The following is a 23,177-nucleotide window of genomic DNA, read 5'->3' on the forward strand; positions in this document are numbered from 1 at the left end:
CCGCGGCTCCCACCCCCTTCCCCCGACCCCGGCCACTTCGCACCCCCCGCCGCCAACTCCCCCACCCCATCCGCCCTGGGGAGACTTGGTCTCCGAGTTGGCACCACCATGTGCCCAGGATCGCCCACCCCCTCGCATGCCTTAACCCCCCTCCTCCTGTTCCCCTAAGCTGACACTCACCAGTTTTCCCCCCCTGTCTGTGTCCCAACAGGGGCTGGAGAATCAGGAAAAAGCACCATTGTGAAGCAGATGAAGTAAGTCCCTTTGGCATTGGGATCTGTACTTTTATTAAGAATAATTTAAAAAATTATTTGTATTACCTTGCTTACTCCACATTGCTCTCCAGGCCTGGTTTTTAATTCGTGCATACATACACACAAACACACACACACACACAGTCCTGGATTTTACTCCCTTCCCCCACTCCCTGCGTTGGTTCTGGATCCTCCACCTCAACTCCTGGGGTGGGTGTTTTTTTGGGGGGGTGGGGGTAGGGGAGTGCCTGTAATTGTATGAATGACTATGTCCGCCATATTGATCAGAACATCACACTATTGGCATGATTATGGTCATTACTCTTACATCTGGAGTATTTCGTGTGTCTTCCTGACTCCATTTATCTCTCTGTGTGTGTCTCTGTTTTATTATGTCTTTATTTCTCTCTTCTCCCTCCATGCCCTCCATCCCTAACGTCCGTAATCCCACTTCCCCGTGCTGTTCTTATGGGGTAGTGATTTTGAACTTGGCTAAAACATGGAGGGGAGCCAGCTCTGGACTGGGGTGGAAGATCAAGTGTCTGCTGTTCATGGGTTTGGTGCTGAATTGGAGGCTGTGGTTTCGCCTCCCCCCCCCCCCCCCGAGGGCGAGAGTTAGGGGAGGGGGCGTGTGCAAGGGATGGGTTTCCAAGCGGATGTGACTGACACAACTGTATCTACAACAGAGGTAGAAGGGGTGAATGCCCGTCCCTGCTGTCCCCTAGTCCCTCTCCTCCCCCACCCTCCCCACGTTTCTCTCCTGACACTGGCAGTTTTCCTTCACTGTGGCCTTTATCAATATGTTTATTTACACTCTGCATAGGCCGTGTTCCATGTAATCTACCCACAATGCGGATTTCAGGCCCCACTTGCCGCCGCCCCCTTCTGCCTTAGATATCAGTTTCCCCACCTAATTATCTGGGGGTGGATTTGACTGATAGTTGAAAATTAAAACAAAATGGGATATTCCTTCTCTTGCATACTTTCTCAATAAGGAGCCTCGCCCCTCCTTCCCACTCTGAGGCTTGCTTCTTGCCCTCTCCACTCAGCAATTCCTGATGAGCCCACTGGCAGCTTTGCTTGGGGAGGGGATGGCCGGCAGGGAAGGGGTGCACGCTCTCCGGGGCCTCCTGGCCCTGCTGCTTCCGTTGGCCTGTCAGTTCGGGAAGGAGGAGTTCGTTAAGACCGTTTAGCGAGGTTTCCACGACGCTTTGCTGTGACACCTTCGTGCACACACAGCTCCTAATTAGGGGTTGCTGTGCAGTAAACAAAAATGATTATTTCTCAGCTTGACAGAATAGCCGAAGTAATTGTATCCCATAAGAAAACAATGGAAAATAAAAACCCCTTTCGTGGGAAGGTGGGTGGGAGACGAAGCGTGCTTGCGGTTTCAAAACCAAGATGCCAAAAATCTTGCATGTGTAACAGGCATGACAAGCGGGTTCTAGGCGGCGCCATGATGGTAGGGAGTAGCGACTCGGAGACAATTTCCCCATCTGCTTGACATATTCTTATTTTTGTTCGTGAGCTCCCTAGGGCTTTCTTCGCAGAGGCCCCTTGGCTAGCCGCACCCTTCTGAGCCACGGGTAATTCGGCTTGGGGCTTGTGCAACCCAAATGGATGGGGAGGCGGGGCCTGGGGAGTTGCTCTTTGCTACAAGGTGCATGTTGCATCTGCCTGAGCCTATGCAGGTCAGTAAATGTAAACCGCACCACCCCTTTTTCCAGAGGGGGGAGACGTTTTAAAACTTTAGAAGTCTGTAATCTGTAGTGGCAGACTTCGAGCCGCGTAGAAGCCCCAGCCACCGTAGCTGGGTGAGGTTTCAGGCGTTGCAAGTGGTGGACAGCGCCCAGCCGAGGCCGGAAAAGTCGATGGGGCTTAATTCGGCGGCGCTCGGTTCGGCTCGGTGCGGCCTGGGTGCGGGACTCGGAGGAACTCGGCAGTATTCGGAGCCGAGTCGGGGCCCCGGCGGAGAAAGCCGAGCCGTTTCGGAGGGGCCCGAAGGCTTTCGGAAACGCTCGGCGGGGGAAGGAGAGGGACAGACGAGTCTGCAAATTAACTTTGCATCCGCCAAAGCAACTGCTTTTCCTGAACATGCCCCATAAATTAGGTTGATTTAATAAGAAATTTAAAAATATACACTGAATCCCCCAAAGGGGACCTTTACTTTTTTTATTCAAAGAGATGTGAGCTCTCTGAGGAAATAGGTGTGCCACTTTAGAATGAAAATTCCTAATTATGTACTGGGGCAGGAAGTCCTAAATGAAGGTTGTGTGTAGACTTTCCCAGGAAAGTCCTATGTGTCTTATATTTGGTTACACCAAGAAGGGGGGGTAAATGAAGTATTTGATGTTTGAGACAGAAATAAGAGCCCTTTTTTCTCTTTTCTCTGTAGTTTCCCCTTTTCTCACCCCCATAGGACCTTGAGAACAATGTCAGGCAAAACAGATTTTGTAAATATATATATAATATATGTGTGTGTGTGTGTATGTGTGTATGTATGTATGGATATATATATATCTCCAACTCTCTTTTGGAAATAGGCTAGGTTTGCTCAGAAGGTCAATCAGAAATGTTTCTGGCCCAAGTAAATTTTTCCACAAGGGACCCTAAAGCATTCATGAATGGCAGCTTTTCCTGTGAGCCCTCTAGCTTGGCTTGAAATAAATCAGATCAGGGCCTTGTGCCAAGCTGGATGCAGGACTTGTTTTATTAACCACAAAATGTGGGATTGGTGTCACTGTATCCTAGTGACAATTTTTTTTTTAGTTCTCCCTTGCAAGAGATGGTTTTTGAGATCGCCACTTGATTGAGAGTTACTTTGAGTTAGGAGAATTAGGTGGCATTTGGAGAAAGAGGTCTCCAATATCCCTGTGCAATATGATTGATGACCAACCTATCAGACCATATATATGAATTAATGAGGATACTGTATTATTTCACCTGGGCACATGAACCTAGAGAGTCTTCTGTAGGTTATGCCCTATGACAACCTGATGATTCCCTAATGGTAGCTGTGGTTTAATAACCCATTGGATTGAGAGGAAGAATATGGATAGTCAGACATCACCAGATGCCTTTTATTCAGTATTTCCAGAAGAGCAAAGAGCCATTCCATTCAGCCTCTCTTCTCATCCATATTGTTGCTAATTAAAAGAAGAAATAGGCTTCCATAAATGCCCATAGTAACTGAAGTTAAATGATAAAGGACTGGCTGCAGCTGCTGCATAGAACAAAGTGTCAACACCCTCATCAGCCTAGGAACATTGCAGAGACTGACTTTGAAATTCTTTTGCTTGATACATGTTGTAAAGGGAAATTTACATCTGCTTAAGAGATACCATAGATTAGATTGTCATTTTGAAAGCCTGATTTTCAATACTTTTATTTAAAATTTCATTTTAACAAAGTGTCTCCCCCTTCCAACCCCCCCAACCCCTGCTTTGTGTATGTGATTGTGAATTCGTGTTAGGAAGCTCTGCATCAGACAATCTACAACTCAAAACATTTCAGTACTGAAAAACAAACAGTGATCATTGACAGCACAAATATAATTTTACACTTACTGTATGTGAGTAATCAGAGACTCTTTTTCTGTGTGTGATATTTTAAATAATTTTGCTGTTGGGGTCGTGACCTCACCTGTAATAGAGCCTCATTTTTTGTAGTCAATCAGTGGGACTTAGTTATTCCAACTAATTAAAAATTTTAAAATGTCGATTTCATTTCATTACCAAACGCTTACAAATAAATCTCTTAATGAGTTATAATTTTATGAGGTATGAAAGCATCAGAATATCACTGTAAGTGACTGCCCAATTCTGAACAAATAGTGACATTCATTTGAACTGTACCTGGTGAAAATGTAAAATAAACTATGGAGATGCTCTGGGAACCACAATTTGCCCTCATTTGAGGCACTGAGTTTTCTGTAATGTTGAGTTCAGGCTTTCTGTCTCTGGAGTATTAAGTGGAATTTTTACGAAGATAGAGTTTGAAGGTAGCAATGAGGCATTGCTTGCTAGCTGGTAGTCTTTACCTAAATAGGCACAGTAAAATGGAGCACTTTGGATGTGTGTTCATTCCCAAGGTACTTGCTTTAATGCTGTTATAAAACTAATGTAACAATATGCCTGATGAAGATGTCATTACTCATTCAAATATTCCAGCCCTTAGAAGTGAAATGTGATTCCAAGGACAGACCCCCACTTTGTTAGGGAAGGCAGTCTTAAAAGGTCACCAGCTGCCAAAAAGCTGGTGGTTTTTTTTTTTTCCTCCTAGCTGGCCTTCAGTTTGTAATTAGGGTATCTACTATTTGGTTTGGGTTCAGGGCAAGCCTGCATTCTTTTAGCACACTGCTGTTCAACACCTACAAAGTGGCAGACATTAATGGAGGTGAATAGCTCCATTGCAGTCATTATTCCATGAAAGTGCAGTCATGTAAAAGGGCATTTCTCACACATGCTGGAAGGATCCCATGTTGGGTTAGCATTCCACTGAGAGCTATTCTTCTAGATTTGTGGACTTGTTATTTCTATAATCATCTTGTTGATTGTTTTGCCTCTCTCCCTTCCTCCTGTCTCTGTGTTTATTCAAATGGATGCACCTTGCTCTCTGGGGACAGTGAGAATTCAAACAGAATGTCAGATCAAGTAGCAGATGAGTTCTCCTTTGCTGATGGATGGTGCTGTCTCCCTTCTTACTGTGCACTGAACTATAAATACCAGCAGACCTTCTTGCCGTAAGTGTGGCAGATAGTCTACCTGATCATCTCAGGAATCAGCTGTGGAATTCTTGAACCTCAATTACCCATTGGATTCTGAAATGGAACCTGTATATTTGTTGAAAAAGGCTGTTGCCAATTAAATTAAACTGGTGAAGCTTCATGTGGCTCCCCATGGCATAAAGGAATGCAGAATGTCTGTTCTATGTGTGGGACTAGATTAAATTTACAGTGCCCAGAGTGGGAGTGCTGTCTTTTTTCCTTTAACACATAGAACTCCTAGATTATGCTGGGCTTCTTAGCATGCCACATCTGCTAGTGATAGGACAAGATCACTCATGTTTTCCAGCTGCTCTCAGTACCTATCTCTGTTAACACTGGAGACATAATATGAGTAGAATGAGGTCCTATTTTTCTGGTGTGTGCTCAGCCCATCTGAATGCTGGGACTTGATTCCCTGTCTTCCAGGGTGTTTTCCTTCTCATTTCTTATGAAGCCAAACAGACCGTTTTCACCAGAGCACATCTTGATCTGAAAGACTACAGACAAGCTAATGAAGGGAATGATTCCAAACTGAAAAAAACATTGTGGAAAGGGTTAGTCCCCAAAATTTAGACTAGCAAAGAACAACTTTAATTTTGGAAAGGAAAAAAAAAATGTGTGTCTACATTTGTATGTACAGACTACATAGATTCAAAAATGGCAGATGCTATGAGAAGGGCACTTCACCTCACTTTCTTATTCATTGCATCATCATAAAAATCTTGAGGGTGCTCAAATGAACTCCATCCTAAAATTTTGTTCCAATTTGTATCACATTCTTATTTTATTCCATCCATCTCATTCAAACACAGTACTAATGAAAGAAAACCATCCAACAAATCAATGATTAGCATGAGGGAGAGAAGAGGAGAGAGCAGTGACCTGTTAACTGGTTCTGACAAATAGATAATTTCTTGTTTAGAGAAGTAGTTTAGCGTGCTTCTCTAAAATCGAGAGGGAGTTAAGAGCACAGACTCTGCAGACTAGCTGCCTGACTTCCCATGTTGGCTCTACCACTGACTAGATGTGTGCTTTTAGACAAGATTCTTAATATTTGGTGCCTCAGTTTCCTTGCCTGTAAAGTGGGGCTGATAATAAAAAAAAAATAGCTACCTATTAGTGGTGTTGTGAACATGAAATGAGTGAACACACGAAATGCACTTATATCAGTGTCTAGAACATAGAGATCATTATACAAATGTTAGCTCTAGTTTTTATTCCTTTAATTGATTAGTGGGTGTTTCCTTCCCATATGGAGTTCTCTTGTCAAGTATGTGGGACTTAGCCACTCTGAGAAGCAGAAGAGGGGCGCCATGGCTCAGGCTCATGGCTTCTTCCCCTTGCCTACTCTGCAGCACCAGTTATATAACAAACTATGTTGTCATAACTGATGTGACATTTTTGATGGCACAGCTGCTTCAGCCCAAGAGGCAGGGGTGACATTACAAAGATTGGGAAAGAGCACTGAACTGCAAGTCCAGACCAGTAGCTCTGTCTTTGCCCCTATGAGGGCTTAGTTTGCTGAAAGAATTGGACCAGGGATACCCCAAACTCCTTTCCTCTACTCAATGGTCTGAAATTGGGAATTCCCTTTGTTTTCAGGGTCTTGTGGTTCTAAATATAAAAACATCAATTGTAGCTTCATCCCATGGGGGTATGGTGTGCCCGTGAAAGTTCTTTTAAGACTAAGATAATTGCAAAATAGCAAGCTCAACCACAAAGCTTTGCCAGCCAGGAAATGTGTAGTTCTGAAAGGCATTTTGAGAAAAACACCTCTAACCAAACTTTTCATGCAGACATAGTTCTTAAACCAAAGAGGAGGATCTGAAAGTCTCCTGTTAGTAAGAAACAGGATGTTTCTGGAAGCCGAGAGCCAGTGACGTTAGAGAGAGAAGTGATTTTTCTGTGGCTTCCAGGATGATCAGGAGACAGCCCTAGCTTCCTCCAGGCATGGCTACATGTGAAGAAGCTTGCCTGGCTTAAGGTGCCTAAGATCTAGGGAGCTGGGGAATTTGCACACTAGTAAAAGGAAAGATCAGGAGAACTGTGTTTTAATTTTGACTCATTCTCTTATTTGACTTTGGGCAGATCATTTGACCCTCTGGCCCTTAGTTTGTTCACGTCTTAATTGAGTTATGAGCTTTCACCATAGAGTGTCTCAGGCCTCTGTTAGGTTTCCAGTTCTAAGATGCAATAAACGCAGAGAGAAACTTAGAAGTATGAAAGGCAGTGGGGAATAGTGGGAGTATTTACCACCCACAGCTTTTATCTGCTGAACCATCTTTAGTTCTAATTTTCTTTACAGAGAAGAGGAAAAACATTGTGCTTTTCATAGCATCAAAAAATTAAAGTAAAATAAAATCCTACAAGGCTAATAGGCAATGCCCTGAATTTGTCTCTCTATTCCTTTGATTTGTCAACCATCTTAGAAGCAAGCAGAGTGGAGGAAAGAGAAAGAAAGGATAATACCTAAGACTAGGATTCCGTGACCAAGAGCTTACCCTGGATTCTCGGTGTCTCAGCCAACAGATAGATTTTTCTGTGGAAAATTGTTACTTATGGGAATAGCTTCCTCTTGCTTTAAAATTAACCCTGGGTCACCTGCCCCTAGGGTCTCAGAGCACTAATGCATATTACACATTATAAATTAATTAGGTGTTTATATGTCTGAATCCCTTGCTAGTCTGGATGCCCCCTCCCCACCAGGGCTCCCTGAAGCAAGGATGGTGACTTCTTTTTGCTCATTATACAGCACTGAGCCCATTCCCTGGCATAAAGGAAGTGCTTAATAAATATTAGTTGAAGAAAAGAGAGAAAGAAATGAGGAGCACAAAAAATGCACCTGATTTTCTGCATAAACCAGAATAATAATACTGAAAGTTTTTAATGGCCACAGGCTATGCTCATCATTTTCAACCCATTAACTTCATTTATTTATCATCTTATGAGGAAATATAGTCATCAATTCCATTTTACAGATGAGTAAGTGAGGCTCAGAGAAGTTAGTTAGTTTGTTCAAGACCACACAGCTAAGTAAGTTACAGGGTTGTATTCATACAATGATTTGTCTAATTCCAAAACCTGTGTTCTTTCCACTGAAATCCTACACTGTTCTTACTAGACCACTGTCAGTGTGGGCAATAAAGAACTGGTAGTCTGAGACTCCACACCCAGATGAAGATGGTGCCAGCCTTGGATAAGGTTTGTGACTGAGAGAGTAGCAAGTGCCTGATTGGTACTGGGTTTCTTCTGGAGTTAGAGGTGATGGTCATCATATATCACATTGATTTGGGCACCAAAGTATGCCCTAGCAACCATTTGCACAGTCCCTGATATCATTTTCCATTCCTGCCTCAAGAATGGAGGCTGTTTTCAAGTTACAACAGCGAGAAGCTGCCACTGAAGGCTTTTGGTTTGGTGGAGACAAATGTCTTGGAGAAGACTGGGGAAAGACAGGATAGTAGGAGACCCATCCATCCATTCATAAGCACCTATGGATGCCTGCTCTGTGCTATGCATACATGTGGCGTTATGTAGATGGAGAGGAAGGTCTCAATCCCTTGAGGAACTCATAGTCTAATGGGAACTACATGTAAAAGATTTGTACTTCAGGGCAGGAAGTGTCATGATGTCTGTATGCACAGCATATTGTGGGAGAACAGATGGCACTTTCTTTAGTCAGGAAGTTCAGAAAAGTCAGCTGAGAGAAAATGGCATGTGTCTGAGTGTTAAAAACACATGGTAGTTTGCCTGGTTGAAAAAAGTAATGCTAGGCAGAGGGACCAGCATGTATAAAGGCACTAAGATATATCACCACATAGATCATGCTAGAAATGTAAAACAATTTGGTTTGACTGGAGCAAAATATGTAAGAGAAGTGTTAAGAAATGAGGATTGAAAGATGAGACAGAAAACAAATCATGAAGGGCCTTTTCTATTATGCTAAAGACTTTGGGTTTAATTCTGAAGGTAATGAGATGTCACCCAAGGGTTCTAAGGAAATAAGTGGCAGGATCAGTTTGCTCTTTAGAAATGTCGCCAATGTGGACTAGAAAGAGTCAGGTCTGGAGACTGGGAGACAAGATAGAAAGTTAATTCTGTGATTGAAGTAGAAAAAGATTAAGAACAAAATTTAAACTGTGGTAGTGTGGATGGGAAAAGGAGATAGATTCAAGAGTTGTTTGAGTAATGGAATAATTGAACTTATTTGATGATAACTTAGAAGGGCATTGAGAAGGAGACAAATTTTAGAGTATAGACAAGAATGAGTCCAAGACTCCCGGTTTGGGCCACTGGTGAATGGTGAATTCCTTGAGATGGAAAAATTCAGGAGGAAAAGAGAAGAGCTGAGGAGAGATGATGACTTTATTTGGTCATGTTGATGATTCTTGTGGATCATCCGAGTGGAAATCCCTGGTAGTGGATTAAAAGATATAGGGCACACCTGAGAAGAAGGATCAGTTTGGAATTCTGTGGTGCTGGTGGACAATGAGAGCCATAGAAGTTGGTGACCTCATCAGGCAGAGTGAGATGGAGAGAAGGCAGATGATATGTCTCCTATCATACACACCCCAGCTCCAGGAAATGAAAATAATTTAGGAAGAGAAGCCTGTGAGGGAAACTGAGAAAGAGGATCTGAGTGATGGAAAAGACATCCTAAGGCAGGGCAGCATCATGAAAGCCAAGGAAGGGAATAATTTCAAGAGAGGGCAGTGGTTAGTTGAGTCAGATTTTGCAATAGTCAGATGAGATTGAAGACTGACAGGTGTCCACCGGGTCTGGCAAGTTGTTGGTGACCTTGCAAGAGAAGTTTTAGTGGAGTGGTGGAGAAAAGCCAAATTGTAGTATGAGTTAACAAGTGCAAGGGATGTAGGAAGTCAATGGAGGCCATGGATGGATACCCACCCCTCCACACCCACCCTGAAAGGAAACCTGGGCTACAGAAGGAAGGGGAAGGAGAAGGAGAAGGTTATATTGGGTTCCCATAGAGCTTTTTTTAAATTTTATTTTTCATTTGACTTACATGGAGGGCTTGCTTCCATTGAGAACCTATAAAGAAAGAGCCCTGATGGAATGAAAGTTGAAGGTGTAGGAAAGAAGATGTGGTAAAGGGGCAGATCCCCTGAGAGTTTGGGTAGCTTGATCATGACATGAATGTGTATCTCCTTCTCTGAGATGGAGTGCAAATTGGAGAGTGGGTAGAGAAATTCAGGGGCAGGGTGGTAGGAACAGGAAGTTGAAGGAGATCCTGCCTTAGCATTGTTTTTCTCTCTGAAGTGAGAAGAATTAAAAAAATAGCTGTGCTCATTTACTGTCACAACAAAGACTGGTAATATTTATTCTTTTCAGGCCACTCATTTATCTAATATTTATCTAGCATCTATGATATGTTAGATACCGTTCTATGTACTTAGAGATTCACTGGTGAGCAAGTCAAGTCCCAGGGGAATTAGGCAAAAACTTCAGAAACAACCAACTGGACACAGTAATTGTAGACTGAAATGAAGGTACACCATCAGGGGAGACCATACGCTGGTCACAGTGGGACCCAGTTCCTGCCCTCAGAGAGTTGAATCAGTTGGAAGAGACACACTGGAGCTGTGAGGGGTGCAGAAGAAGCAACGATGGGGGCTCAGGATTAATTTGGATGGGGGCTCAGGATTAGCTGGGAGGGAGCCAGGAGGAGAAATTAGAGTTCAGTGGGCACTCTACTCAGCTCCATTCATGCCAGACTGTTCTAGTCGGGTTGCCTGTCACTACCTCTTGCTGCTTGAAGATAGAAATAGGCACATGACTTAGACCTTGCCATTCACAATATCCCATTCTTCTGGCCACAGTGATTGGCAAGGGATGGGCATGTGACTCAAGTCAGGCCAATCACAGTCCTTCTCTCGAATTTTATAGACACTGTGAGAAAGAAGTTTGTCCTCTGGAATCCTAGCAAGGCCCTCACTGGGTTGGAATGATGAAACCTTGGAACTGTCTGTGGCCTTGTTTCCACATCTACATTATCCTCTACAAGGAGGAAGCTTGCTTATCATGAGAGAAACTGAGGCTTTGAGAGATTAGGGGATGGGGAGGGAATGGGGAGAAGAGAGAGAGAAAGGGAGAGGAAGCCAGAAAAATATCTGATAATATTGGAATCATTGAAGCTGGCTCTATAAACCTGACAGTTAAGTGAATCAATAAACCTCTTCTTTTACACAAACTAATTTGAGCTGGAATTCTGTCCTTTACAACAAAAAACATGCTGACAAAAAGGATAAGGCCTTCCAGGAAGATCAACTAATATGAGCTAAAGCACAGAAAACAGAACTCACAAGAACATGCAGGACACTATCAGGGATTAGTGGGCTGTCTCAAGTGACTGAATAGTTGTTTTGTGGGAATATGAGGAGAAGTGATCGGAAAGGAAGAGTAGGGCTAGGTTGTAGAGTCCCTTATCATTTTTGTTAAGGGCATATACCTTGAATGGAGTAGGGTGCCAATGAGAGGTCAGAGATGAGGCTTAAGAGAAGAGAGATTTTTGTAGTCTGACCTAGGGAATTGATAGGAAAGGTAATAGGAGTTGGATGAGGGAGAGATTTTGGAGGCAGGATCTATGACACCTGTTATCTAGTTGAACATGGTGAGAAGAGAGTCGATGAGAGAAGTCCTCTTAGTTGTGATGGAGTTTTGTTATGCCTCAAGTTAGGAAGCATAGGAGCAGGGAAAGAGATAGCAGAGGGAAGATGGCAAGTCAGACCACAAGCTTGAATTTCAGATCTTACAGGATAAATTTCTAGAAAGGTTCAGGAGTTTGCTTGGGAGGTAGCTGCAGTGTTTATAAGAGAGATCTGGGCTAGAAGGCAAGTTGAGCTTAGCTACTGTTGCGGTAGGGCCATGGGAGTGGATGTGATGCCCCTAGAGTGAGTTTGTGGATAGACTGGAAAGGGAGAGCCCAGGAGCCCAGGGAAGCAGGGGGCCTACTGTTGTGGGAGTGAGTGAGAGAACATACCTTCAACAGACCCACAGGTAGCTCCAACTGGCAAAAGAGGTCAGAGTCAGAGGAGCGGGATGAAAACCCAGAGCACCCTGCCACAGTGGAACCCCAAGGAAGGAATGTGTTTCAGGAGTTCTGGGTGATAGGTTGGGTTTTATGTTTTATAGCATTGCCAAGTTAGATAATGAGAAAGGACCATTGTATTTGGTGATTGAAGCTATTGTGGGCCTTTGAAAGAGCAGTTTCAGTGGAGGGAAAGGGAGGGATTAAAAACCAAACTTGGCTGGGCTCGGTGGCTCAGCCTGTAATCCCGCGCTTTGGGAGGCCAAGGTGAGTGGATTGCCTGAGTCCGTGGGTTCGAGACTCACCTGGGCAACTTGACGAGACCTCATCTCTACCATAAACATCAAAAAATTAGCTGGGCGTAGTAGTGTGCACCTGTAGTTCTAGCTATTTGGAAGGCTGAGCGGAAGGATCGCTGGAGCCCAGCAGGTCGAGGTTGTGGTGGCCGGGAGCATGCCACTGCACTCCAGTCTGGGCGACAGAGTGACACTTCAACTCAAAAAAAAAAAAAGAATTTGAACTCAAAATTTTATGGTAGAGATAAGCCTTGACTTGGGAGTCAAGAAACATGAGTTCTCATCCCAGCTCTGTTGTATTTAGATTGGTGGTCATGGGCAAGTTCCCTAACTTCTCCAGGGAGTCATATCTTCACATATGAAGTTAGGAAACTGGACTGCATGATCTATAAGCTTTTGCTCAAAGCTTGAGGTCATAATTTATATCTTGCTATCCAGCAAAACAGATGTTCTTGTAGCAAAGGAATTCCCCTCCTTCTCCCTTGGCCACCCCCAGCTGACATAATAAATTATTTTAAAAAATTAAGCTTTCAGAACTCTAGTGCTAATTGAGAAAGAAAACTGGGACATCAGCTTAGGGAATTGCGGACACCAGTGCATGTTGCAGCCACGTGTACTCCTCTGAGAATGTGCAGTCCTGCAAGGTAGGACTTTGTCTCGTAATCCTGTCAGAGTTATAAGACCAGAATACTGTGATGCTGGCTCCAGAGTACAAAGACAAAACAACCCCTGAGGTCCCCTTTTCTGAATTCATATGAGAAGGTGAAGGAAGGCTGTGAGCCTGGGCAGGTTGTGTGGGGGAGCTCCAGCCACGGCAGGTGAAGAACTCGAAGGACCCATGCCTTAGGAGATGGACAAGCCTGAGGCTACCAGTGGGGAAGGGTTAGAAAGGCACCTGCTCTGTCTTCCAGGTACTATGTGGCCCCTTTGGTGAGGGACTTTGGGGAAGGAATGGTAGAATGACAGTGGGGAGAATGCAGCTCTAAGTTGTGGCCATTTCTTCTACCCTTTTCACCCCATGTGTTATGCAGGGCCTGTTTTTTTCTTTAAATTCTTTCCTTAGAATTTCAACCACATGAACCTTACTATTTCCTAAAATCTTGGGCACATGTTCATTCATTCTATAAATACCATTGGAAGACTAGCCATGTCTTGGCACTTTCTAAGTTTCTAGGAATGGAGCCCTTTTAAGGTAGACAAGTTCCCTGTCCTCCAGGACCTTACTGTTTTAGAGAAGGCAGACAGTAAACAAATAGATGACGGTAAGGTCATTTCATACAGTGATAAGTGTTCTAAAGAAGGAAATGTGGATTAAATAATGGGTGAAAACAGGGTTCTTTTCAGTGACATTGCCAAGTTAGATAAAGATTGAAAAAAAACCATTGTATTTGGTGATTAAAGTTATTGTGGGTCTTTGAAAGAGTTTCAGTGGAGAGAAAGGAATAAAAGCCAAACCTAAGAGTATTTTATGTTAGAAACAAGTATAATAATAAAACACACATCCACTCTCATGGCCCGGCTGACAAGCTTTGAGAACAATGCTTGGGGGAGGAAAGATCTGAGGAAGAGGGAACAGCAGATGCAAAGGCCCTGAGGCACAAGTAAACAAAAAGAATGCCAATGGGACTGGACTATAGGGAGGAAAAAGTGGTGCAAAATGAGGTTAAAGAGGCAGGTAGGAGCCAACATGAAGGGCCCAGTGGCCATGGAGAGACATTGGGTTTTATTCTGAATGCCATTCTGAGTGTCAAGTGGACAACTTGACCTGACATGCATTAAAAACATCTCTCTGCATCCTGGAAAAGGCAAAACCATAGAGACAAAAATTACATCCGTGGTTTCTAGGGAGGGGGTTGGGGATAGGTAGAGGTGACTTACAAAGGGGCACAAGGGAACTTTTGTGGGTGACAAGTATTCTGCCTCTTAATTGTGGTGGTGATTATACCACTGTGTATGTTTATCAAAACTCATAAAACTGTATACCTAAAAAGGGCGAAATTTACTCCTAAGTAAATTATACTTCAGTAAACCTGATTTATGCCTGGAAGCAGGGGGCCATTGCACAGTGCAGGCAACGCATCCACTTGGTACTGATCCTACAACTCAACCTGTATGGTATACTGTTCCTGGTGCCTTCCTTAAATCAGTTTATTGATATGTGTTCTTAAATTGGTTTGAAACTTCAATTTGGGTAGAAACCATCTGCTTCTTTTGTATAGGCCCATGGGAGATACTTATTACATATAATTTTCCTTACATTTGAGTGGTGCCTTAAAGTTTAGAAGCACATTCATTATCTCCTTTGAGTTTTATAACAACCTTTGAGCTTTATAACAATCACTGCACAGACATTACTATATGTCTATTTTATAAATGAAGAAACTGGGGTAAAAAAAAGTCAATATAGCAGTGTCAAAGAAACATGCACTTTAGAGATCTTAGCTTTGTCACTTGTTGGCTATCAGTGTGATTTGGTAAAATTATTCAATCTTTCTGAACCTCAGTTTCCTAATAACAAAAGACAAAAAAAAAAAAAAAAAGAACACATTGCAGGTACACTGTGAGGAGTAAATGAAGTAATGCAGCTGAAAGCACTTAGCACATAATTGAAGTTCACTAGATGGTAGCTATTTTTACTATCAGAGAAAAAATGATTTATTCAAGATGATGTAGCCAGTATGGTGGAACTAGATCCTAGTTTTTCTGATTGCAGGTGTGTTTCTACTTCTATCATACCACTTAGTACTTTCTTACTTGTTATCAATTGATTGACCCACTTTTTACCCACCTGGATGCTTAAATATAGTTATTATTATTCAAGAAATATGTATTGAGCTTTCACCATATGTTCAACACTGTATAGACACATGATATAATAGTGAGTCACAAAAGGATTACTCTCTGCCCTTGGGGACAGAGATGCTCTTGCAGTTAATAAGCTTTACAGCCAGGAAAGAGCTAGAGGATGCTGAGGGAACACCTGCGTTGGTATGGAGTCTGAGAAGCCTTCTGGAGGAGGTAACGTTGAAACTGTCTTTACAAAACATTTGTTGGCCGGGCTCAGTGGCTCAACCTGTAATCTCAGCACTTTGGGAGGCCGAGGCGAGTGGATTGCCTGAGCCCAAGTGTTTGAGACTTGCCTGGGCAACTTGGTGAGAACTTGTCTGTACAAAACATCAAAAACTAGCCAGGCGTGGTAGCACACGCCTGTAGTTCCGGCTACTTGGAAGGCTGAGGCTGAAGGATAACTGGAGCCCAGCAGGTCGAGGCTGCCGTGGCCGGGAGTGTGCCACTGCACTCCAGTCTGGGAGATGGAGTGAGACTCCAACTCAAAAACAAAAAACCCCAAAATTTGTTGTTGTGACATAGATGCAAAACATATACTAAATCCTCTATGTTTTACAGATGTTTGAAAAAGCAAGCACTCAGGTAACCATTGCTAGATAAAAAAGTAGGACATTGCTAGCACCACAGAATGTCCCTAGATAGCCCTTCTTAAGCACATCTCCCTGCCTCACTCCCCATTGCCTTAACTTTTATAGTATTTCCTTGCCTTTCTTTAGAGTTTAGCACCTGTGAATGCATTCTCTAATCATATAGTCTAATTTTGTCATAATTGAAATTACATTAATTGTATCTTGTATCTTTCCTTCAACATTGTATTTGTAATATTTATCTAAGTTGTATGTAGCTTCAGTTTGTTCATTTTCATTACTATGTAATGTTCTGTGGCATTTATGTTATGAATATTTTTAATTTTTCTATGTAGCATTCATAAATACTTGCAAATATTTATAAATGTGCTATTATTATTTACTTTATTGCTATATATTATTCACGGTTACATACCAACTATGTTTATACTGTAACTTATTTATCCATTCTACTGTTGACATGGCTTTGAGTCATTTGGGGGCAGTTATAAAAGATGCTGCTGTGAATGTGTGCGTGTATGTGTGTGTGTGTGTGTGTGTGTGTGTGTGTATGTGTGTGTTTGTGAAGGGTTTTTTGAAGTGGAATTGCTGGGAATCTTCGACTGCTTTATATAATACACAGTGTTTTCCAAAGTGGTAATTCCATTTTACCCTCACACTAGCAGAGAGAACTCCTGTTGTTTCAAATCCTTGCCAACATTTGGTATTGTCAGACTTTTTAATTTCACCAAACCGATTAGTAGTATTTCATTGTGGCTTCACTTTACATATTTTAGGTTGCTAAGGAGATTGAGCAGCTTTTCATATATTTACTGGACAGTTGGATTTCCTTTTTTGTGATGTACCTGTTCTTTTGCTACTTTTTAAATTGGGTTGCAATTTTCTCATTAATTTGTGGGAGTTCTTTATATGGTCTAAATACTCGTCCTTTTCTTTTTTTGCATTACAAATATTACTTCCCATTCTCTAGCTTGTCTTTTCACATTGTTAGTGGTATGTTGTGATAAAGAGATGCTCTTATTTTTAATGTAATCATGTCTTTCAGTCTTCCTTTTTTTGGTAATGTTTTTGTGTCCTACTTAAGAAGTTTCTCTTTATCCTGAGGTGACAAAAGCTATCCTCGTCCCCACTACCCTCATCTTCAAAAAGCTTTGAAGCTTTTTTTCTTTTTCTATTTAAGTGTTAATTTACCTGTAATTGTAGATGAAGTAAGATGTGAGTCTAGTTTCATTTTTTCCCCCAATGGATACTCATTGGTTCCAGTGCTACTCATTGAAAAGGCTATTTCTTCCATTACTGTTCTGTGGGGTGACCTCTATCATAGGTTTTGTTTGTATATTCGGGGATCTATTCCTTGGCTCTCTGTTGCTTTCCTTTGGACTCCTTATTCTTATATCTGTGCTACAGTGTCTTAACTATTATAGCCTTATAGCACATTTTGGTATTTGGTTTAGCAAATCTCCCTTACCTTGGTCATCTTCGTGAGTGCCTTGGCTGTCCTCAGCCCTTTGTGCCTTCATGTAAATGTAGATTCAATTTTTGTCACACACATACCTATTAGGATTTTGTTTAGTATTTCTTTGACTCCACTAATTTGTTTCAGTAGAATTGACATCTTTAAATTTTGAGTCTTTCTGATCCATGAGCATGTTAGGGTTTGCCACTATTAAGATTATTATAATTTCTCTTAAGAAATATTTATGATTTTTTCCATAGAGGTCTTACATACTTTTTGTTAGATTGATAGCTAGATACTTGATATTACAATAGCTTATAATTGCTTTTTTTTTAAAGAGCAGTTTAGGTTCACAGCTGAATTGAGAGCAAGGTACAGAAATTTACCATATACCCCTGCCCCCACACATGCCAACATTCCTCACCAGAGGGTACATTTGTTCAACTGATGAACCTACATTGGCACTAATAATCACCAAAGTATATGGTTTACCTTAGGGCTCACTCTTGGTGTCATACATTCTATGGGTTTGGACAAATGTATAATGACATAGATCTACCAATATAATGATATATAAATCATATAAATTTTCACTGCCCACAAAATCCTCTGTGCTCCACCTACTCATTCCTCTTCTACCCTCTGACAACCACTGATCTTTTTACTGTCTCCATAGTTTTGTCTTTTCCACAATGTCATATAATTAGAATCGGACAGTATGTAGCCTTTTCAGACTGGTTCTTTCATGCATTAAGGGTTTCTTCATGTCTTTTCATGACTTGACAACTTATTTATTTTTAGTGTTGAATAATATTCCATCGTCTGGATGTACCATAGTTTTTTATCCATTTACCTACTGAAACACATCTTGATTGCTTTCAGGTTTTGGCAAATATGAATAAAGCGGTTATAAATAACCATGTGGAGGTTTTTTTGTGGAAGTTTTCAACTCCTTTGGGTAAATACCAAGGAGCATAGTTGCTGAATTGTATGTTAAGAGTGTGTTAGTTTTGTTGGAAACCACCAAATTGTTTTCCAAAATAATTGTACTATTTTCATTCCCACCAGCAATGAATGAAATTTCCTGTTTTCTACATCCTTGTCAGTATTTGGTATTGTCAGTGTTCTGGATTTTGGCCATTCTATTATGTGTGTAGTGGTATCTCATTGTTAATTTGAATTTTTCTAATGACATAGGATGTGAAGCATCTTCTCGCCTGTTTATTTGGTGTCTGTAGATCTCCTTTGGTAAGGTGTCTGTTAAGTGCTTTGGTCTGTTTTTATTTGGGTTGTTTGTGGTCTTACTGTTGTGTTTTAAGAGTTCTTTGTATATTTTGGGTAAGTCTTTTATTGTGTTTGTCTTTTGCAAATATTTTCTCCTGGACTGTGGCTTGTCTTCTCATTCTCTTGATAATTGCTTCTTTTTTTGAATTGCATTTTGTATCTGTTGCTAGTGTAGAAATACAGTTGATTTTTGTATCCATCAATCTTACGTTTTATATAAACTCTAATAATTAATTTGTAGATTCTGATGCCCAGAGAGGGAGTGACCTAAGTTCCCAAGGTTAGTTAATAGCAGAGCAAAAATGAATGTGGTCTTCTTTCTTCTGTTTTCCAAAGAGAGAATATTCAGTTAGGATTGGCAGAAGCCAGTTGGGGAGAAGGAAATAACATTGATTTAACAGCTGCTATTTAAGATGCTTCATATACATGATCAGCTTAACTCTCATTGGAGGCAGATTACTAATATCCCTTTTTTTAGATGAGGAAAGTGAGATTATAAAAACACTTTTCAGAGCCAGGCTTGGTGGCTCAGCCTGTAATCCCGTGCTGTTGGGAGGCTGAGGTGAGTGGATTGCCCGAGCCCGCGGGTTTGAGACCCACCTGGGCAGGCGAGACCTCATCTCTACAATAAATCAAAAAATCAGCCGGGCATGGTGGCATGTGCCTGTAATTCCGGCTACTTGGAAGGATCGCTGGAGCCCAGCAGGTCGAGGCTGCGGTGGCTGGGAGCAGCCACTGCACTCTAGTCTGGGCAATAGAGTGAGACTCCAACTCAAAAAAAAACACTTTTCAGGATAATACCTTGGCACATCACTAAAAGAATATTCCAGGGCTGACGGAGTCCTGTTGCTCTGTCATGTACACACCAGACTGAATACATGCCTTCTGTACTTGAGTTTAGATACCCACAGAACTCACTGGGCTTCCTGCCCTCAGCCATGCTGTCTGCCAGGGCCCCAGCACTGTACAGATCTGGGCTGCCTTGAATAAAGCTGCACTTGCATCTCCAGACTCCTGCAGGCCTGGTTACTGTCAGCTCTTGGTTGAGTTCCTACCCAAGGTTCTGAGGTCAGTCTCCACCTCTTCCCCATTAGAGTCCCCTCCCAACAAAGGAAATCAGTTCACAACTTGTTAGGTTCTAAGAACCAAATTAGGAGTTGCCCTGAGCATCTCCTGACTTGAAAATATGGTTGGGGTTTTACGACTCTGCTTTGTTACACAGTGGACTAGAGAGAATTTATGGTCGCAGTTCTTCCCAGCACCCTCTCCCCCATCTTGTTGATTGTCAGGGGCTGCCTGCATACAAGGAAAAGGCTTGCTGCTGGCTGGCTCTGCAAAGGACCGGTGAAACACTGTTTGTGAACACAGCCCAGCAGTGCTCTATTCAGCGTGACAGCTTCCTACTCTGGAACACACGGCTCTTCACAGGGTGACTGTAAATTATGCAACTCCAGAGTCAAACAATGAAGGAGTAATGGGGAAAAGGAAGGGACAAACTGTAGATTTCATCCTGGATCTGAAATGTGAGTTTGCAGACTTAGGCTACTTGGCGATTGACACAGGGAAAGTCCTTCAACAATTGAGAAAAGCCAGGAAGTCCTGTCACAGTGCTACTTGTGAGAGTGGGTTTTACTGTTTAAAAAATGTAAATGTTCTTTTCAAAGTCTGTTTATCAATTCAGGAAGAGTTTTAGAAACTTGGAAGGACATTTACAAAACAAAGTAGTCATATGGTGTTACCAAAAGTAATTGAACGCCATACACAGTATTTAACCTTTTGTCCTCATTGCCCAAAGTCATCTTTTTTATTGTTGCTTCATGGGAAAAGTCAGTGCCGCTAGGGCAATTGATATGTAGAGTGTTTGCCCTCCCCTCCATTTCGGTGGTCCTGGAATGCCATGTACTCTGCTTTGATAAACATTTTCCTGTCTCTTCACTTGCTGGAATCTGTCATCTCTTGCTGCTTTCAGGGTTCCTGCCTCAAACTTACTCCCCTCTCTTGTTCTACTCTGAATCTGCAATGACTCAGAAAATTAAATGACCAGGTTTGTCACAATAGTGTGCAGGGCAAGACTAAACCCGATGTAAGTGAGAACCTGAGGAACTCTTCTAAAAGTAGAACGTTTGTGCTTTAGTGCCTAGACTTTTCTACGTTTCTGCCTGTTTATGGCATGGTGTTAAATATGTAAAAATGAATTGGCAATGGTGAGATGCTCTGCAAATGTGATGATGACAAAGTTGCTGTTGTCTTGCTGTCTGGGTGCTCAGAATTCCTCATCATCCTTTCTGGCTCCTTGCAGTTTTTCAATTCACAGAAATTGCTGGACAAGTTGCTTCCAGATAAGAATGATATACTGTCATTTGTTACAGAACACTCTGGACTGGCTCTAGCAGCACAGAGGCTGGTATGAAGAAGCTTTAGCACATAGATGTGCTGCTGGGCACTTTCTGTAAAATGACTTGGGGGCACACAGGGTCAGGCTGCCTGACGTACAGACATCCCTAGAACCCTGCCCAGTGGCCAGCACCATGAGCATCTGCTCTCCTGCAGGAGTGCATAAAGTCACACAACTAAGCCAGGACAGATCCAGTTGCTACCTTTTTGGTCAAGACCCACCCATGCAATTCTTCTAGGGAAGAGAGAATGTGAATGTCTGTTTTCAGATGTTTATAGCCTTCTCACGAAAGTGTTTGAAGCCATTTGTTTAAAATGCTTTCCATCAACATTATTGTTCATTCATTTTTACACTCTGTAGCTATTAACTGAGCTCCTACTCTGCACTATGTCCTGTCCTAGGTGTTGTAACTGAGCAAAGTACACACAATCTCTGCCCTCCTGGAGCATTCTTACATTCTCATGAAGGAAAACAGGCAATAAACAAATATAATATGATGAGGGACCCCACAAAAAACCCAGAATGTATTTATTAAAAAATTGTATATTTATTCATACTTTTTTTTTTAAGTTGGAGTCTCACTCTGTTGCCCAAACTAGAGTGCAGTGGCACTCTCATGGCCACAGCAGCCTCGACCTGCTGGACTCAGGGGATCCTTCTGCCTCAGCCTTCCAAGTAGCTGAAACTACGGGAGCGCCACCACACCCAGCTAATTTTTAATTTACTGTAGAGACGAGGTCTTACCAAGTTGTCCAGGCTGGCCTCAAACCTCTGGACTCAGGCTATACTCTCATCTCTGCCTCCCAGAATGCCGGGATATAGGCATGAACCACTGCACCCAGCTATTTTTGCTTGTTTAATCTTCAGTTACCTTCAAGTGCTCTCCATTTGATGCAATACACCTATGAACACTATTTCTACTGTTCAAAACGGTTTTTGAACTCATCCATTTTGACGCCTTTTAGTGCTTCTGCTGTTTTTTGTTACACCTCTTTCACATCAGCAAAATGTTTCCCTTTGAGGACTTTTGTCATCCAGGGAAACAAAAAAAAAGTCACTTGGGGCGAGATCAGGTGAATAGAGAGGGTGGGGCACTGGGGTCATGCCGGTTTTTGGTCAAAAACTAAATCACCCATCATGAAATGGTCTAACACATTGAAAGAATCTCCAAAGAAAATTCACTGAAGCTGAACACAGCCTCTCACAACTCTAGCTGGTATACAGATGCCAATGGATTCCTAGAATACTTACCTAGTGGGGAAAACTTGTACTACAAAGTTCTGTTTTTGAGGGGGTTCCCCCCTCATATGTAGTAGTAAAATACTGGTGATAAATGCTATGAAGAAAATTAAGCAGAGAAGGGGATTAGGGAGCGGGAAGGGAATGTTATAGTTTTGTTTTGTTTCTGAAATAGGGGTCTTGCTATGTTGCCCAGGCTGGTCTCAAACTCCTGGGCTCAAGTGATTCTCCCACCTCAGCTTCCCAAGTAGCTGTGATTGTAGGCATGTGCCATTATAACTACTTTGATGTTCTGGTTTTTAAAAGTAATAATGGAAAGCCACACTGAGAGACTGAAATTGGAGCAAAGATTTGAGGGAGTTGAGGGAGCCAGCCACGTGCACATGGGGGAAGAATGTTATAGGCAGTGGAATAGAAAGCACAAAGACTCTGAGTCAGGAGTGTGCCTGGTATGTGTAAAGAACCACAAGAAGGTTTGTGTGGCTGGAGTCACAAATAAACTGGAAAAATGAGGGTCCTTATGGGTTCAGTGGTTTTTTGGGTGTGGTCACACCTAAAGGCAGTGGTCAGAAATAAAGCTCCATCACAGATCTATGTAGACCTGTGTTTTGTAGACATTTAGACTGTGTCATTACCCTGCAAGGCCTGCTGCTTGGAGGCAGTGTCCCATGTCCCAAGCATCGTGTGTGTGTGTATGTGTGTGTGTGTATGTCCTGACAAGGGAGGGCCATTGAGAGGGAGGATCTCTTCCATGAATGAAGTGAGTTGATTGTGGCAGAACCTAGGGAGGATCAGCCATTTCTTCTTGGTCTTCTAGAGGAGAAGGCTCTCATTGCTGGGGTTTCCCATTGGCCTCTGCCGTGCTACCTGCTCTCCATGTCACCATTACCAGACCATGAGCACTGAAGCTTGCACAAGGACTGGGAGACCAGCCTCCAGACCTCATTCCAGATTGCTGACGCAGCTAGAGGTGCTCAAAAAGCAAGTCTGGGGCCGAGATGAAGATCCC

The 23,177-nt window shown here is 42.4% G+C and overlaps 1 protein-coding gene across 1 annotated transcript in view; it reads left to right on the forward strand.

Annotated features, from left to right (window-relative positions):
- The first annotated feature begins 189 nt into the window (after window positions 1-189).
- The window catches only part of GNAO1 (G protein subunit alpha o1), a 161,255-nt gene continuing 138,267 nt past the window's right edge, over window positions 190-23,177 (forward strand). The window contains exon 1 of the mRNA XM_008051602.2: window positions 190-254. Within this exon, the coding sequence (XP_008049793.1) occupies window positions 250-254 (5 nt within the window). The 5' untranslated portion in view covers window positions 190-249. The remainder of the gene's footprint in view (window positions 255-23,177) is intronic.

Source organism: Carlito syrichta, unplaced genomic scaffold, assembly GCF_000164805.1.
Source record: "Carlito syrichta isolate Samal-C Ts95f unplaced genomic scaffold, Tarsius_syrichta-2.0.1 Scaffold205434, whole genome shotgun sequence".
NCBI lineage: Eukaryota > Metazoa > Chordata > Mammalia > Primates > Tarsiidae > Carlito > Carlito syrichta.